This window comes from Dipteris shenzhenensis, chromosome 25, assembly GCF_047967505.1.
Source record: "Dipteris shenzhenensis isolate YYH24624 ecotype China chromosome 25, Dip_SZ_1.0, whole genome shotgun sequence".
In the NCBI taxonomy this organism is placed as follows: Eukaryota; Viridiplantae; Streptophyta; class Polypodiopsida; order Gleicheniales; family Dipteridaceae; genus Dipteris; species Dipteris shenzhenensis.
In genome coordinates, this window is record NC_141620.1 from 43695434 (window position 1) to 43713582 (window position 18149).

The 18149-nt window shown below is 45.1% G+C and overlaps 1 protein-coding gene across 1 annotated transcript in view; it reads left to right on the forward strand.

The window, feature by feature from the left end:
- LOC147885922 (uncharacterized) overlaps window positions 1–18149 on the forward strand; it is an 87823-nt gene that overhangs the window by 13438 nt on the left and 56236 nt on the right. The window contains exons 9-13 of the mRNA XM_087396374.1: window positions 811–854; window positions 970–1101; window positions 1197–1274; window positions 9700–9782; window positions 9915–10037. Of these exons, the coding sequence (XP_087252500.1) occupies window positions 811–854; window positions 970–1101; window positions 1197–1274; window positions 9700–9782; window positions 9915–10037 (460 nt within the window). The remainder of the gene's footprint in view (window positions 1–810; window positions 855–969; window positions 1102–1196; window positions 1275–9699; window positions 9783–9914; window positions 10038–18149) is intronic.

Genomic DNA, 18149 nt, shown 5'->3' on the forward strand with positions numbered 1-18149 from the left:
TTCAGCAATGTAAAAGAGAATTCCCTTCCATGAAAGTAAAAAAGTAATACAAACCTACGGGCAAGAACCCCTTGAATATAACAAGCAGTTCCAAGCGCAAAACCTTAAGGAAATCTGTAGACAACAGGCCGCTCGAGTTTTCGAGAGAGCAGTTTGTTTTTCTCTCTAAAGATGAAGATCCCATTTCTTACTAAGCATAACTTAGTGAATACATTTTGGGATTTTTTCCAATTAGTATTTCTCCCATAAATTTTGGAGTGCAGGTGCATTGAATTTGACACGCGGTTAAGTTACAAATATATCATGTTCTTCGCTAACCCTGTTACTTTCTTAACAACCCTTGTCCTCTTGGTTTAATCCCCTAGGTTTTGATAAACTGAGAAATTAATTAGCCAAGGCTGTTTAAATTGTTTGTGACGTCATTGATGGAGTTCCAGTGCTTGGAATGAATGTTGCAATCTTAGAAGTATTAGCCCAAGGAGTGACATTATGCAAATGTAATGCTGTTTAGAAGTTGTAGCTTATTCACTTACGAACAATTGCTAGCATGCTGCTGGCATTGTTACAAAGATCCTGTGTTACTTAAAAGAGTATAGGTATGCATATTTTTTTGATTCAAGAACCATAATGAAATTCAATCAAGACACTTAGAAAATTAGAGTATCTTTTGGGTTTCTCACTTCAAATTTGCCAGAAGAATGGACACATTTTTTGGTATGCATCATCTCTCATTACAGGTTATTTTGTGCAACAGTTGGAGAGTCAGTTCTGTATATAGGAGTAGCATTAAAGGTAATTGTGATCTTGCAGGCACAGGAAAGACATCTTCTGCACGAGTCATAGCCAGTCAAGCGGTAAACTGCTGTACTTATGCTTGACTTTGTGCATCAATATGGTATTATTATTTTTAAATATTTATTCAAAAGTCACTTTTAAAAATCCGTGTTATATTTCTATTGTGTTTAACAGGGTGTTCCATTATTGTATGTGCCTTTGGAAGCAGTGATGTCCAAGTATTATGGTGAGAGTGAAAGAATGCTAGGGAAAGTTTTTGATACTGCCAACGAACTTTCAAATGGTGCAATCATTTTCTTGGATGAGGTGATTGTCTTGAAAATTGTGGTTTAAGCTGCTTGAATCAAACAAATCGGTGCCAATGTTACATTCGAACTGGTGCAATATATATGTTTCTGCAGATTGATTCTTTGGCAATGACCCGTGACAATGAGATGCATGAAGCTACTCGCCGCATGCTTTCTGTCCTTCTCAGACAGGTGACGAAATGAAGCTCAATATTTGATAAATTGGTTTTATGCTTATTGAATGTAGTTGACAATAAGTGTATTCAATGGGGAACGTGTATGCATCTGCCTGACTAATTGATATATATATATATATATAGAGAGAGAGAGAGAGAGAGAGAGAGAGAGAGAGAGAGAGAAAGAAAGAAAGAAAGTTTATTAAAGTCTTCGGGAGACCGTGAAGGTCTATGAGACTAAAGATAACTGATACAATGAGCATAACGGTGGCGGTCTCAAAACGGGCCAGCCAACCGTTTCTACAAAAAGAGGTTATGAAGGACGGTGTGTCTAGTCCTGATACAAAAATATGTGTCTACCTCCAGAGAGAGAGAGAGAGAGAGAGAGAGAGAGAGAGAGGTGCATCATGTGACTGAGACCCCCGATGACCTGGGAAAATAGGGATGCCTAACGCATAGTGGAAACCATAATACAGTGAATCTGTGTACACTGTGGAGGAATGGATGAGAAAGAAAGAAAGCAAGCTTTATTAATGTTTGTGGAAGACGAAAAACATATATGGGACCAATAAGTTGCTTTTACATTAAATTCCCAAAATATCAGCAAGCTTGAGTATATGATAAAGAGCTGATTGCTGTCATTCATGCTCTCAAGATTTGGAAGCCTTTCTTGTTTGGTGACTATTGACCATGCCATCCGCTCAGTGGTCGAACCAACAAGTTAGATGAATTTATACTGTCTAGTAAATTGGGGGGATGATTGAGTTTGTCCCAACATCACAGAACGTGGTTGCATGGTGTTTGCAGTTCACAAGCCCACCTTCCTCGACATCAAGGCCAAGAACCATGACTCCCAAATGTTCTAGCAATCTTAGTATCGTTGATGTTGACGAACAGACCCGATAACTGGTGGTTGTTGCAAAGGCACACCTTACGTCCCTTCTCAGTTCCAACCAACTTCAGCTCATGATTCTAATGGTTGGCAGACATTGTAGGGTACGTCGTAGGAGTCAAAAAGGTTGTTTCTAAAGCCGGATCTTTTGAGTGATGTGCATCGATCTGTCTCTCTTTGCCAGGTGTGTTAGCATTTGAAGGTTCCTCAAAAAATTTGCCTGATTAGCTCTAGTCCCTTGAGATTCTGGACTAACCCTTCGAGCAGATTAGTATGGTCTTTGTCATGGGATTGCTACCAGCTATAGAACAGGACATTGTGAAAGACATGAAGCCTAGAAGACAGCAAGCAGTCTACAGGTGTCGTGTGACCCAGGTTAGAGAACCTGTGAGCTTCGAAGTGGTAGTACAGTCCAGGGAATGGGTATGCTATTGAAGGCGAATATAATGGGATTTTAATAGAACGATGTTTCGGACTTGATAGAACCACCCAAGGGAAAGAATGTCATTGGCTACAATTGGGTCTACAAGGTCAAGCACAAGGCCGACCGAAGGCAAGTATAGGGCAATAGTAGTTGCAAATGGATTTCCTTGGTAGGAGGGCATTGACATTGAAGAAACCTTTGCAGTGGCAACCAAGACGTAGAACATCCGGTTGATACTTTGTCTTGCAAAGGTTTACACTTGCATCAAATGTGATGTCAAGTCTGCATTTTTGAATGGAGAACTGCAAGAGGAGGTTTACAGAGAAAAGATCTGAACATTTATTATGCTATTTAAAGAAAGCACTATATGGTCTAAAGTAGGCTCCGCAGGCTTGGTACTGTAAGATTGACTTATTTCAAGCAGCAAGGGTTTACAAGAAACTTGATCGTGGAGTGTATGTGAAGAGAAATATAGATGCTCTTACAATTATAGCACTTGATGATTGCAAGCAGAAGGTCAATCTTTGGAAACGGTTTGAATGCATGATCTAGGATTCCTACATTACATCCTAGGTGCCGAGATAGAACTTATAGAAAAAGGGCACATTTTTTTAGTCAAACGAGATACATAGACTCCCATGTTGGACTAGTTTAGAATGTTGGATGCCATGCCTCCGAGTATACATATTGAGACTAAGCATATATGCAAAAGTTGGTGATCTATTTTTCCGAGCCTACATTATACTGACAAGCAGTTGATTAGCGACTGGGATCATACCCACACTGGATGAATGTGCCATTCATATTCCCTTGTATTAATGGAAGATATTGCTTCCATCGGAACCATGTCTCATTGACAACATTGGGGTATGTCAGAAGCGAGCTGATTATTATAAATCTGTATTTGGCAATGTGACCGAGGATGAATCACTGAATAAATTTCACTGCGTATCAAAGTTATTGAATAGAAGCCACAAGTGAACTTGGAGTCTCAATCCAACTCCTTAACTTTGGCGATACCACACATGGGATACTAATATTTGTGAGTCTTTTTCCTTGACATGAATAACACTTTTGCAGACTACCTTCGGCTTGCTCCCCGCTCCTACACACGCTAGGTCAAATATTCCAGATTTTGAGGATATCTGCAATCCTGTATCTCTGACATTGTTCTCTACCTATTGTCAGTTTGCTCTTCCATGAAATTCTTCATAACTATATTGGCATATAGCTTGCTTTACTTTCTCATCAAACACCACATCCGCAGAGGCAAACATTCTGTGAGCTGTAGGATTGTACAGCTTATGAGCTTTATGTTCCTTTGAATTCCCAATCATGATGCACTTCTCACTCTTGGTATTAAACTTAGCATTTTGGCATCTGATACAGAACGACGCTACTTCTTTTTTTTGAGGGGGGAACCAGTTGCACCCATTGCTTGTGCATTCGTGAGATAAGTCTTAGCAAGCTAGTAGTTAAGTCACGTGCCTTTTTCACCCCACATCAAAAAAGAGAGAAAAGAATGTCTTATTCTTCATTGTCCTCAAGCCTGAAAAAAGAGGTGGAATCGCTTGAGATTGGTGAGGAGAGAACAAGGTGGTGCTGTAGTAGAGTAGCTAGGATGAAAGAGGGCTGAGAGAGCAATCTATTGCAGCAGAGATGAGGCAATTTGGAGAAGTATAGATGCAATTATGGGCATGGGAAGGAGGCTGAAATAGAGGCTGGATGGGTTGTGCAAAGTGTGCGAAAAGTGATGCCATGCGTGGGCTGCATATGGATCTAGGCTGCATGAAAAGGGTGTGGCAACGCAAGCCATGACTTTCCCTTCCTTTTAGAACTTTCCCTAAAAGGGTTGGTGTCCTCAAAATTACTTTAGAAGGTACCTTTCCAACTCAAACTTTGCTTTGTGAAAAGTAAAGTAATCTTTGCTTTGCGGAAAGTAAAGTAAACTTTGTTTTGCAAATAGTACAGTAAAGAAATTTAGTTCTAAAGGCATACTTTTGGAAAGTACACAAACATGCATCCATGCATGTAGACATTTGTCCACTTTGGAACTCATGTGGCAGTCCCACGTTAGTTTGATTTTTTAAATAAAAGGCATGCATGTACACACAGTGCTTGCATGGCACGTAACTAAATTGAAAAGTAGAGACTTCTAGCAGTTACCACTGCTAAAGTCACCTTCCAAGGCATGCAATCCCAGAAAGTATGTGCATGTCACACATACACCCGTACTTTTCTAAAAAAGTCGGACTTTCCTGAATGTCCAAAATTCTGACTCAACTTTTCATAAAGCAAGCTTGCATGCAGCCTCCAGGGGTCCACAATCAATCCTAAAGCATCCAGGCCCCAGGGCAAGCTGCCCTACAGCCTGTTTTTTAAAATTCACAGGTGCCCTTCTCTTCCAGCCTGCAATTCGCAGCCTTGGAACAGTGTAACAAGTGTTCCAGGCTGCACCAGGCCTCCAAAATCAGGCAAATGAGCCTGCACATGATTCGCCAGCCCTGGAACAGAAGCATGCCTATTCCAGGCTGCTATGCAACTTGAAATTTGCGGATTGTACCCTGCATGGCACCATTCCAGCCCAAAACTTGCAAGTCCAGAAAGTAAGTGACATGCACACGTACTTTTCCAAAAAGGCAGGATTGGCCTGCATGTCCAAAGTTTTAACTCAACTTTTTAGAAAGCAAGCTTGCATGCAGCCTCTAGAGGTCCACAACAATCCTGAAGCATTCTGGCCCATGGGCGAGCTGCCCTACACTTGATGTGAGCTCTTGACATTACATTGCGGTGACTCCTTCACGTGACTACTCCAAACTTTGTTGAAGACTTCCCGAGCTAGATGTGAGTTCTCCAATACTACTCCGACACACTCCACTACAGTGATCTCTGTGATTAGTGCATTACATCGATCAACAAGTGACTTCTTCAACATTGCTTATTCGATCGGTGCCTGAGGTACTTCGCATTGATTGACTTCCCGATTGGTCGTGGTACCTGAGGCTTCGACATTGGTGACTCTCCTTCCGGCATTTTGAGAGTCATCATGTGAGTGCTCCATGTAGCTACTCCATGGACTTCACCGACACATATTTTGGGACATTCCTACCTAGCGCGCTTCATCGACATCGTCATGGACTCGCAGGGATGTGCACACATGTGCAGTGGCTACTTGGAGGACATCTTTTATCATAAGAGATCTATTTTTTTTATTACTACATGCTTGATGTTATTTTGGGGTCCTCTGCCCTGGTAGTCTCCCTAAAATGATATGTATTGAGTCGTCGGTTTTCATTGAGTCTAAAGGTCCTCTACCTTGGATAGTCCTCCTAAAAAGATATATTGGTTTTCCTATTTTGGGGTGTGGCTTCCTAACATGTCTTGTTATGAAGCCAAGGGGGGATGTACTGTGGGAGCCATGTATTGGCTTTGATAGGTTTAGAGGGGGATGTTTTGTGGGAGCCATATGTATTGATTGGCTTTGATAGGTCTTGTTATCAGGCCTGGCGGAGTTCTAGGATGTTGGTGTATTCCTAGACCTATGAGCTGGTCATGTAGCCATGCTATAACGTGAGCCTCTGAGCATGTTGAGTCTGAAGCCATGAGAGTGCTTGGATCAACCTTTGAACACGCTCAGACTTTAGCCTTTGAGTTACATAGGGTGCACAGTTTGATGACCGTCATTGTCATGTTCTGTTCTTGGTTCCGTTTCAATAGTCCCTCACCTTAGACCGTCATTGTCATGTTTTGTTCTTGGTTCCATTCCAGTAGTCTCTCACCGTGCCTTCATGGGAGGGTGTTGGAATATGAAGCCAAAGTGAGTCTAAAATGAGTGTTCTAGGTGGTCTAGGAGTGGTTTTATAGTGTAGTGAGTCCTAGACATGCCACGTGTCATATTGGGAGATATCCCATAGACATTGTGACTTTCTAGAGTCTAGTGGCATACTATATATTGTTGTACTTGTCTATTGTCTATTACATCAGTCAACATCAAGCTATCAATACATTGTGAGTATTTTGGTTATTGCCTTGCACTTGTACTTTCTTTCCTTTCCATACTGCCTTTCATTATGCTTTTCATATTTCCATTCCGTTCCTAGCTAGCTACCATGCCTTTTCATGCAAGGCGTGCCACATGGCACCTGGATGTGAGCCGGGTGCCGGGTCCCTAGACTTGTCCCATAGCCGCCCACAAAGCTCCACAGCCCCCCAAAAACCGGGAGGGGATTGCTGTGGAGGGCTCAAGAGGCCATTATATCCAAGGTCTTCCAAGGTGACAAGTGCTTTATGGGATCCAACTCCCCTCATGTACATGTGTCAGTATAGCGGGGGCTTTCCCCCTCCTTTGTATTTTTCCATGCACACGAGGGTGAAGGCCATCACCTCCAACAGATCCTGCAAATTGCAGCCCTGGAACGGTGTAGTGACCGTTCTAGGCTTCACCAGGCCTCCAAAAATGAGGCAAAACAGCCTGCACATGAGTCACCAGCCCTAGATTAGTAGCGCACGTGTGCTAAGCTGCTGTGCAACTAGAAATTTGCAGGATTCTGCTGTGTTTGGCGCTGTTTCAGCCCAAAACTTGCAGCAAACTGTTTCAAACAGATTCACCTGCCTTCAAACAAATCGGCTTCACAGAAAACACTTTCTTCTTGCTGCGAATTCTCTCCCTCGACCTTCCTCTCTGCTTGCAAAGTGTACCAAACTTGCAAAGATAGGCAGGGAAATTCAAAACAAAATTCACCCAACAGCTCATATTCTCTATTGCTGCCCAAAACTCCAAGCAAATCCTCAAGATTCAAGTGCTACGAATTCTCTAATCCATCCTCTAGCACACAATCACACACAAGCTATTGCCATAGGCAAACAAAACTTAGAACCTAGAGTTCGCTCTATTACCAAATGAAACAACCCCTAAGTTGGAATCCAGGATCTCCTCTGTCTCCGTGCTAATATGCAAGCATAGACCAATATCAGAATACATGTGGTATTGGCTAGTGCGTCACCACCCAACCCTCAGATGACCTCCGAGCTAGAGGTCAAGCAACCTCCAACCGCAGTCCATCCTAGGTAAGGCTTCGTGTCCCATACCACGCAGCCCCATCTGCGCACATATGTCGTTAGGGAGACACAGGCCTGGACAGGCAGTCAACCTAGCTGGGTATTCTCGAGAGGCCCCACTCCCAAGGGTGCCCCAAGTGAGCAATGGCTCTCACTTCTATAGATGCAGGGTGTCTCAAGCCTAAGACTCCCCTAGGTGTACCAAAGGTCCCACACATCCTAACTGTCCCAAGGTTTAGGACACATGACCGTAGGTTAACCTGACCTCCATAACACTAGCCTAGTTATGTCAGTGCTTGGACATAACATCGATTAACATCAGTGCTCTATCATGGGTATTATCCCTCCGTTGGTGCTGAGCCCCATCAGAGCCTCTGTCCGCTAAGACCTCCTATCCATTCTCAGCTGCCTAGTGGATCTGGTTCCTTAGACAGCATACAGAGGACTGCCATAGTGATACCACATCGTACATCTATTTTGGGTTTTTTGTCTCATAGACACTTCGAGTCGAAGACTTTAATAAACTTTCTTTCTTCCTTTCTTTCTGCCTAAACGTACCCGTGGCTACTATTCTGGACTAGTCTTGTTCCATTAATGAGTCATCAGACTTGTACTTCATCTTGAAGACTCATTTGGTTCCACTGACCTTGTTTTCAAACCTGGCCATTTTATCCCAGCTATGATTGTAAAGTATGGAGTCAATCGTAGCTTTCATGGCTTTCTCCCACTTTGGTTATGCTTCGCGTCTTCAAATGTCTTTGCTTCCTGAATGTCTATCATGGCATAATCTACCCAGTTGTCTTGGTCTTCCTGATGTGTGTTGAAATAAGTGTCACCTTTTAATGTAGACTCCTGCATAGTCGGCATGTACAATTGTGATCAAAGTCTGATGTAAATGCTCTTGAAAATATGACACTGTCTATCTTGGTATCGGTGAAGACTGAGAATGCATCTGCATCCTACTCTTGCAATGCCTGCAAAAATGCTGCATTCAGTGGTATTACTATGGCACCCATACCCTTGCCTGGGGTTTTCGGAAGGGACCAAGATATTGAAGGTGATCTATTTTGGTGGCTCATTCTTTTGGTGCTTGAAGCAAAGGAATTTGCATCTATCTCCCGTTCGTGCAAGTGTCGACACCATAGCTGAATTTTCTTTACTAGCATTGAAGGTCTTTGTCCTTGTCCCTTTGATACATCCGGATTCTTTTGTGTATAGATTGATCTCTCTTGCATAGCTTGTGCCTATGCCATTTGGCATGCCTACACATTCATGAACAACGGTCAACGTCCACCGTTAGGCTCTGATATCTTGGTGGGGATGTTGTCGTCACTACTGCTTGCTATGCATGATGGACTTGATGGCATTTTTCCTTGTTGACTTTCATGAGGTAAAGCTGCACTCGTCTTGTTGTAAGTTGAGTTTGGGCACTCTCTCTCTCTCTCTCTCTCTCTCTTTCTAAGATAAAATTAGTAGCTAGTTTAATTCAGTTATGCATCGAAATAAACTGGGGCCGAGCTGATATACTCCCCCAAAGACTCTTAGTCTCTAACTGATGTTGATGTTTTTGGTGTTTGTTTTTTTGTCCCATAGACCTGTGAGGTCTCTTGTGGACGTTAATCTCTCTCTCTCTCTCTCTCGCGCGCGCATGCGCGGCCCGCTCGCACACACATTGCTGTGTATATACTTGCATGCATTGGATAAGTGAAAGAGAATACCGTTAGATGAGCTCAATGTGGACTTGCAGAGGAAGATGACAGATTTTTAAAGGGTCAAGGGCTTTTACTTTTTGCATATCATGAAGCTAAGAGATTGATCACAAGGTGCAGCCATGTTAGGAGTACCTTTGAGATCATGTTGCGGATAGGAAGATGTAAAATAAACAATTTTCTTGGAGTCAGGATTATCTTTCTCATTGTCTGGTATTTCCATACATGTAAATGAAGGGAAGGGTCTCATTGATGCATGGTATTTTGGGCTTGACAGTCAATTTTTAGAGAGACAACTGTTATATTATTTTCCGGAATATATCTAACTGACTAAGCCTTTTGAGTATGCTTGGTCTAGATAGATGGATTCGAACAGGACACTAGAGTTGTTGTTATTGCTGCTACGAATAGAAAGGAGGACTTGGACCCAGCATTAATCAGGTACATCATTGCAATTTTTCTTAGTCATTCTGTACGTGAATGCGCTTTGGGATAAGATGCGACTCAAAACTGTCATATCACTAGAGGAGCTTCTATGTATGGTCGTGCTTAAATTTGTGTTTGGTTTTGCAGTCGGTTTGATTCTTCCATCTTTTTCAATCTGCCTGACCAAGAAACCCGTGAGGAGATAACAGCTCAGTATGCACGTCATTTAACTTCATCTGAATTGTCTGGAGTTGCTGCTGCCAGTGAAGGGTTAGTTCAAATAAGCCTGGGCTTTTTGAATAATTTACATTACATTGAAGGTCTCAAAAAAATTAAACACCCTGTTTTTCAAATTATTGCTTTAATCTGTTTTGGATAAACTTGGATCTCCCTGATCAAGGCTTCTCCAGGAAAGTTTGATTGCGGGGACGAAAGAACAGGGAAACGTCTCAGAAATCATGTTCTTTTCCAGTGTAACCAAAAAACGTGTTTCTAGCATGTGAAACACCAGCCGAGACGGGTGAAACGTCCTAGGACAGGGTGTTACCTGTGTCTTGACTCTTTTGAGAGTGTTTGATGTGTATATGTGTATTTGAGAGCTCTTTTCAGAGAAAGAAAGAAAGAAAGAAAGAGAGTTTATTAGCGTCCTCGGGGGGCCAAAAACGACCCATGGGACCCGTCTCGATACAATGTAAAAAGAGTCTCCTCAAGGAGAGAGGTCAGGTCTATGAGTTCCTGACGACATGTAAAAAGACGAGTGACAAAAGATCCCAATGCTGCCGGAGAGGCAGTGGAGAGAACTGATGTCAACTTAGCGGAGTCCCCCAGTATCTGCTGGTAGTCCTCCCTGATATGTGCATATCGGGGGCACTGTAGAGCTACATGTGCCTCCGTCTCAACTGTCTGCATGTCACAAAGGGTACAGACTCTAGCATGTCTAGGCTGGTGTATCCAAGCTCCCTGCTCAATGGCAAATGTATGAGATCTGGTACGGAACCTGGCGATGTTTTTGCGATATAGAAGGGGGATAGGTGTGCTAATATAAGACTGAGCATGAGTCTCTATGGACATGTATGTAGACCAACATGTGCGATTTATGTTGTCTTGGTAATATTCCAGCTTTACCCTCTTTTCACTTGTCAACTAGTGATTCCGCAAAGTGCTCAGTAAAGATAGTTGAAACTCTTGCATGTTGACCTTTTCAGGCGGCATGATCAAATATGCTTCCACTTTCCATCTGCTGAACCATTTTCTTATGTCGGTTGCCCATCCTGTGCAGATGACCTTACTTTTGTAGTTCTTTTGAAGCTTTGTGCTGGCATTCCATGCTTTAATTATTTATGTTTAATATATAATTCATATACAATACATTTTAAAACCCGTTTCTAGACGAAACATCTAGCAAAATCTAGAAACGTGTTTTAGAAACGTTTCTTGTGACACTGCTCTTTTCTCATACAGACTGGGTTAATTCTGGCTGACTTCCTAACATGGACAATTAACGTCCTTTTTAATCTGGAAATCCATTTTACAATCGTTGCGTAGTCTAGATCATTTACCATATTAGTTCCAGTGCCCTCAGATGTAGCTCAGTGTACACATACATACATGTGGCTAATCACCCAATATCTTGGTAGTAGGCACTTCATCATATCAAAGATTTGTGACACTTGGTAGTGGTCTCTACTTTCTTGGGATCTACACGAATACCTTCAGCTAAAACAATGTGACCAAGATATTCAATTTCTGTGCTGGGACAATTATCTATAGTCTGAATATAGTTTCCCTATATTTTGACTGGATAATGGAAAGAGATAATCATACTGAGTTTCTCTGAAAATGGTACGTAATATGCCCCCGCGAAACGCTCACCCATTAATGGCTGGTCAAGGAACTTCATGTTTAGGTTCATGGTTCATGTAGTTCAAACTTCATGGTCTACGGAGGGAGGGAGGGAGGAGGTCTCCTGAAGACATTAATACACCTTTCTTTCTTTCTCTCTCTCTCTCTCTCTGTCTCTCTCTTTCCCATGTCTCCCTCTCTCTCTCCCTCCCTCCCTCCCTCCGCCGACCAGCTCCTTCCTCTTGCTGCCCTGCTGCTGCTGCGCCTCCTGCAGTCCCTCCCCGTCGCTTGACTCCTCCCTACCTCCCTCCCTCCCTCCCTCCCGCCGCCGACCAGCTCCTTCCTCCCGCCGCCCTGCTGCTGCTGTGCCTCCTGCAGCCCCTCCCCGTCGCTTGACTCCTCCCTCCCTCCACCGCCGCCCTACTGCTGCTGCTCCGCCTGCAGCCTTTCTCCCCCTCGTCGCCCTGCTGCTCCACCTCTTGCAGCTCCATCCCCGCTCAGCTCCTCCCCGCCAGCTCACCTCCTCCGCTGCCTGCTCCTCGCCGGCCAGTACCTCCTCCGCGGCCTGCTCCTCCCTGTCAGCTCCTCCCTGCCTTAGTCCTCCACCTCCTGCAGCCCTCTACCCCGCTGCAGCCCCTCCTCACTTCCAGCTCCCTCCACCCTACTTCGCCAGCTCAGCCTTGCCACCCTCCGGCTGACTGCCACGTGCCATGTGACCCCCACTTAGGCGTTGCCGATCTTCATGGGGCAGTCCCGAATAACTATGCCCACGTAAGGGGACCCCCCACTTGAAGAAAACAGCAAGAACAATTAGTTCTCTATCCGATGGGAAAGGAGGAAGGGGAAAAGATACTGAGAAGGAAAAGGACAAACCTCAGCAGGTGCACAACGAAGCTTGAGGATGTCAACTGACGCCTCAACCGGAGTAGACTTGGAGTGGACAGCCGAGCGATTCGTAAAGGGTCATCATCATCATCATCATCATCAGCAGCCACAGTCACATCTGCTTCCACAGGAGTTACTTCACTTACATCTACACCCTCACCTGTGTCGAGAGGGCTTGCTTCAGCCCTACCACCGAAGTCTACTTCAACTACGCCAATCAAGTCTACTGCTGGTATTGCGATAATTCTTTCTATCTTAAATGGTGCGTTGCCCTATCAACTAGATTTAGATGCCCGTTTGGGAGAGACTAAAATGAATCGTTTAGACTTCACAAGCAGTTGTAGCTTGAATGAAGAGATTTGGACTACTTTTTGATTAGCCTTCTCCTTTAGTGCTAGCCTTCGTCATGGTTGAGTTTGCCCTTCACCTCCGGAGTGCCGACAGAGACTCAGTATGAAGACTTTGTATAAATGGATGCTCAAGTATGTGTGGGTGTGTGGATTTGTATGTGTGAGAGCATATTTTTATACTATGGTCTACACCCACTGTTGGGCGCTGATGACGTCAGTGGGGATGTCATAGTAGCTAGTCCCTGCTATGCGTGATGGAGTTCATGGTTTTCAATCTTATGAGTGACTATCGTGAGATTGAAAGTGCACTATGTTGTGTTTTTAGAGGATGAGTTTGGGAATGTTCTTGGATTCATCTAGGTATATGCAGCTTTAGCCACCCCTTCCGTGACACCACTGCTTTGGAGACCCCCGCGGTTCCACCATCCATGTCACCCCCACAGGAGGTGATGCGCGCAAGGCCACTGTTCTCGACCTTTCCATCCCCTCTTCCTCTTAGTCAGCCACCACCCCCTCATACCACTGGGATTACTTTGCCACTAACTCAATGTTCCATCTCCTATCCGATTGGGACCATTGAGACACCCGTATCTGTACCTCAGGCATCCGCTCTCCTTACTACACGACCACCGCCTACTATCGTGCCACACCCTCCCACTGTTGTACCTCAGCTCTTTCAGTTTCAGCTCGGACAGGGTCTTTTCGATCCCCCGGATAGATGGGAGACTTTACTTGTGGAGGTACATAGTATACAAGCCAGAAGTGGAGCTGACCCGCTACGCACAGGAGCAGGCTAGGTTTACTCAGGACTTGGCTCGGATGGTTCAGGAGCAAGCTCGTCATATTCAGGAGCAGGCCAGTATCATCCAAGTACTGAGGCAGGACATGGTTTAGCTCAGGAAGTAGCTCTTCTCTACTCGTACAGTTATACGGAGCACACCGGTAGTAGAGGCCCACATTGCGAGCATGCAATCCGTGATTGATGAGGAGACGTCTAGATGGGTCGACCTGGCCAGACGGGAACCCGCAAGGGCAACTGTTTCGGCTACCCTTGTGGAGGAAGGAACTTCTCGGAATCCTATACAGGTCGTGACATAGTTTTTTACATAGAGACACATCAGAGTCCAGAGCGCCCACTACCAGTAGCCAATGGGTACACGTGGGAGTGTGCTTATAGAGATGAGACTAGGGACACAGGGGAGTACTTGGATTAGGAGTAGTAGCAGTTCTCTACAGATTCACCCTTTTGGGAACCATTTGAGTAGAGCAGAGAGATACACATTCTAGGTTTCTTTGGATCGGGATCCGACACATGGACAGCCGGGATCTGTTTGTTGCAGTATGCTACTTCCCTCCCGAGACCTCCCACTTTGCGAGAGATATTTGAGATGAGGCTGAGACATCTCCATTTGCAGCCCTATATCAGTCCATTGTTGATTTCTCGAGCCGCGGAGAAGTCCTCCTAGTTGGAGACTTCAACGCGAGGACAGGCGCTTGTCAGGTACCACTCCTTGACTTCAAGGATGATTCCATTCTACTGCTAGACGTTGACCTTGAGGATGCAGATATGATACGGGTTTCGGCTGACAGACGAGGGTCAATCACATCTTATGGGCAGTCCCTATTAGACCTTGGCAGGATGCATGATCTCATTATATATAATGGTCGCGACAGATGGCCCGCCTCGGGTGGTTTCACATGCTTCCCACATGGGGGAGGTTCTAGCGTTGTTGATTACATCATGGGATCCCCTGCCTTCACATCACACATCACCGATTTCAATGTAGCACCTCTTCCTCTAGGGGCTGATTACACTTACCTTTTCTTTAGCATTGCCACTCCTTGCCGTTGCATAGCACCTTCCACCCCATTGAGTTCTTACTCCACCTAACATGATATACGCTTCGACTGTGACCACTCACCTACCTACTTTGACCGTCTGTACGTACGCCTTGCTTACATTGACTTCATTTCCCTATTAGAGGACCGTGCTGCCCTGATCACCTGCTCACTACACGAGGCTGCCCTTCATGCTTTCCCACACACCACTCGCTCCACACGCCCACCACCTCCTGGGACCGTACCCTATAATAATTGGTACGATGAAGAGTGTAAGACTTTATGCCGTCGGCTCAGATTCGAAACCAAAAACAGCCTTCTGAGCGAACCAGAGACGCTACGTGAGTATCGTCGACTGGTACGTAGAAAGAAATTAGATTTCTTTCGCTGGAACGAGGAGGAACTACTTAACATTTTGTTTAGTAACAACTCTAAAGACTTTTGGCGGAGATTTTTAGAGGGACGGCCCCCCTCACCACTCACCGACACTCAGGTCTGGTATAACTATGCACGCACATTTTATGACATCCAAAACCAGCCAGCCTCTGACCTCTCACATATGCCACGTCCCACATTCTGCACCCTCTTCACTGCGGGGGGAGTGAAGGATGCCGTAATGAAACTTCATAATGGCCGAGCGAAGGATCATGAGGGGCTATGCACTGAGTTCATTGAATATGGGATTAACCTCCTAGCCTCGATCTTAGCAAAGCTCTTTGATGAAGCTGTTTGTTTGGGGTTTTCATGCACCTGGAATATGTCCAAGATTCATGCATGAGTGCTTGATCTGAGGTCAGCAGATTTGCAGAGTGTCGAGGACTTAGAGCAGCAAGACAGGCTAGATTCCGACGTGATCATGGCACCATGGATCACATTCTCACGCTCAGGTGTATCATCGAGGAGGCGAGGGCACGGAAGCAGAGGGTTTGCTGTTGCTTTGTGGATTTTCGCAAGGCGTTTGAAACAGTCTCGAGAGCCCGCCTCATATAGCGCCTACATGATTTGGGTTATGACCAAGAGATCATTTGGGTTGTCATGGTACTTTACGAGAGAATCGCAGGCAGGGCCCGAGCAAGATCTGGGTGGATAGACGAGATCATGAGCACTATTGGGATCAAACAGGGGTGTCCTTTATCACCTACCCTATTTGGCCTTTACATAGATGAGCTTGAGACAGTGATGCAGACACTAGGAGGGGAGGGTTGCTCTCTTGCTGGCATGTTGATTCAGTTATTGCTTTATGCAGATGACGTGGCTCTTCTATCTTCCTCTGTAGAGGGACTCCACAGAGACCTCGACACACTTCAGTCTTTTTGTGAGTCTCATGATCTGAAGGTCAACCTAGGTAAAACCAAGGTTATGATCTTCAATACATCTCGAGCCATCATGCGACAGGAGCAGTTCACGTTTGATGGGTGACCTGTTGAGATAGTTTCATCATACACGTACCTTGGGGTTGTCTTCTCCGGACCCATCTTCACTGAGACCCGTGATGTAGACATGCTTGGGCAAAGGATACGCTTCATTGGCCAGACTAGAGAGGCGGTGCTTCTGCTTGCACTTTCAGGATCCACGGACCAAGGGGCTGCTGTTTGACTCCTTGGTCAGCCTAGTGGGAATGTATGGCAGCCCTTGTTGGGGGCCAGCTTATCGGATACAGAGTGGGGGCGGGTGGAACGGCTACAGGCTCTCATGCTATCACGGATGATTCGTAGTAAGCCATCCGTTCCTCAACAGATCATTCAGGGTGAGTTTGGGTCATCTCCATTACAACTAGATGCTGCATTTCAGGTTATCACATATTTGTACCGAGTTAGAGAGTATGGGGATTACTCTTCCGGACGCAACAGGCTGCCATGGCTAGCATTGTCTTTCTCTATGACACTCTCAACAAGGGGTGACCAGAGATGCTGGTATGCACGCACAGAGAGAGAGTTTAAGGGATTGGGGCTCCACATGGACAGACTCCCTTCCTTCCAGTACAGTATGAACGCTTTGTTTTCTCCCCTCATGTCACACGATGTCAACTAGGTAATCCGTAAGGATCTCTCAGCTACACACACTCCGGACCTGGTTGGGACCCATCAAACTCCCAGCGAAGCTTAGCTTCTATAGAGATCATTGTTTACATATCACAGAGGAGGGTTTCATTGATCCACTAGGATACACGCAGATCCACTTACCCCACTCACTGAGGATCTCTATTGGACAGTTCTAGGTCTCTTCACATAGAGTTCGTATTGAGAGCGGCAGAGTAGAGTGCCTACCCAGGGAGAGGCTCTTATGCACATTATGTGACATGCATGAGGTTGAGACAAAGGAGCACTTCATCTTCATGTGTCCCGTTTACTATGAGATCTAAGGGCGTTTCTATTGTCTCTTCAGAGATAGCTATGGGGTTTTGTCCCGATTCCTCTCCTATCCAGATCAGAGATGCTTGGCTGGCTTCATTCATGAGGTAGTCAGGCACCATGAGAGGATACTTCAATCATGGAGACAGGAGTAGACCTCTTCCTTGGCAGACCCCTCTCAAAGCTCTATCACATAGTTCTTTCAGCCATATCACCTGGACTCCCCCAAGACGAGACCTCGACATGATCGGGACCCAGAGCCAGAGTGACTCGACAGCTCAGACAAAGGACGGGCGCCAAGATCACACTTGGGGATATCCCCTCCATGTTTCGCGTCGGAGCTCGGCCGAAAGGGGTTACTGTAGCCCTTGTTAGGCGTAGAGCTATGACCAGGAGACGTCATAGGACCGCACCCTTGAGTGGTCGACAACACTCTATCGCTGACTTCATGCTTCTAGTGCCTCATCCACCCCTGATGTCTTGATGATGATGATGCTGATGATCATGATGTGACTGATATGTAGTCGACCACCTACATGACTATGTTTTACTCAGTACTTAGTACTACCATTCTGCAATTTTTTGCATTCTGCATTGGTGTGAATGCTCGTTTAGTAGCTCCACCCTCACAGCTCGCTTGTATCAGATTCTCATAGTCTCATAGACCCATCGGTCTTTCGAAGACTTTAATAAACTTTCTTTCTTTCTTTCTTTCTTTCTTTCCTCCAGGTTTTCTTCCTCTTATTGCCCTTATTTCCTGTTCGGCAGCTCCCTCATCTTGAGCTGCTGTTTAGGGTGCAGCCTGGGCTTTTCGCTTCTCCTCTTCATCTTGCTGCATCTCCTCTCTCCCATCTCTCAACATGCATGGAACTAGAATCCATGCAGCTTATTGACAATAGCGAAAGCATAACTTAAACTTTAAAGAAGCATCCATCATGTGTGTTCCTATTAATAATGTTATTACAAATGCTGCTCATTTACAATGCCCGATAACATCCTCATCCTGGGGCTCTAAGCCAAAGGGGGATGCTCATAATGCCACAGCTACAGCTCATAGGCTGCTATCTTATTCTCCTCAAGACGGGCTCAAGGATACTTTAAATGTTACAATTACT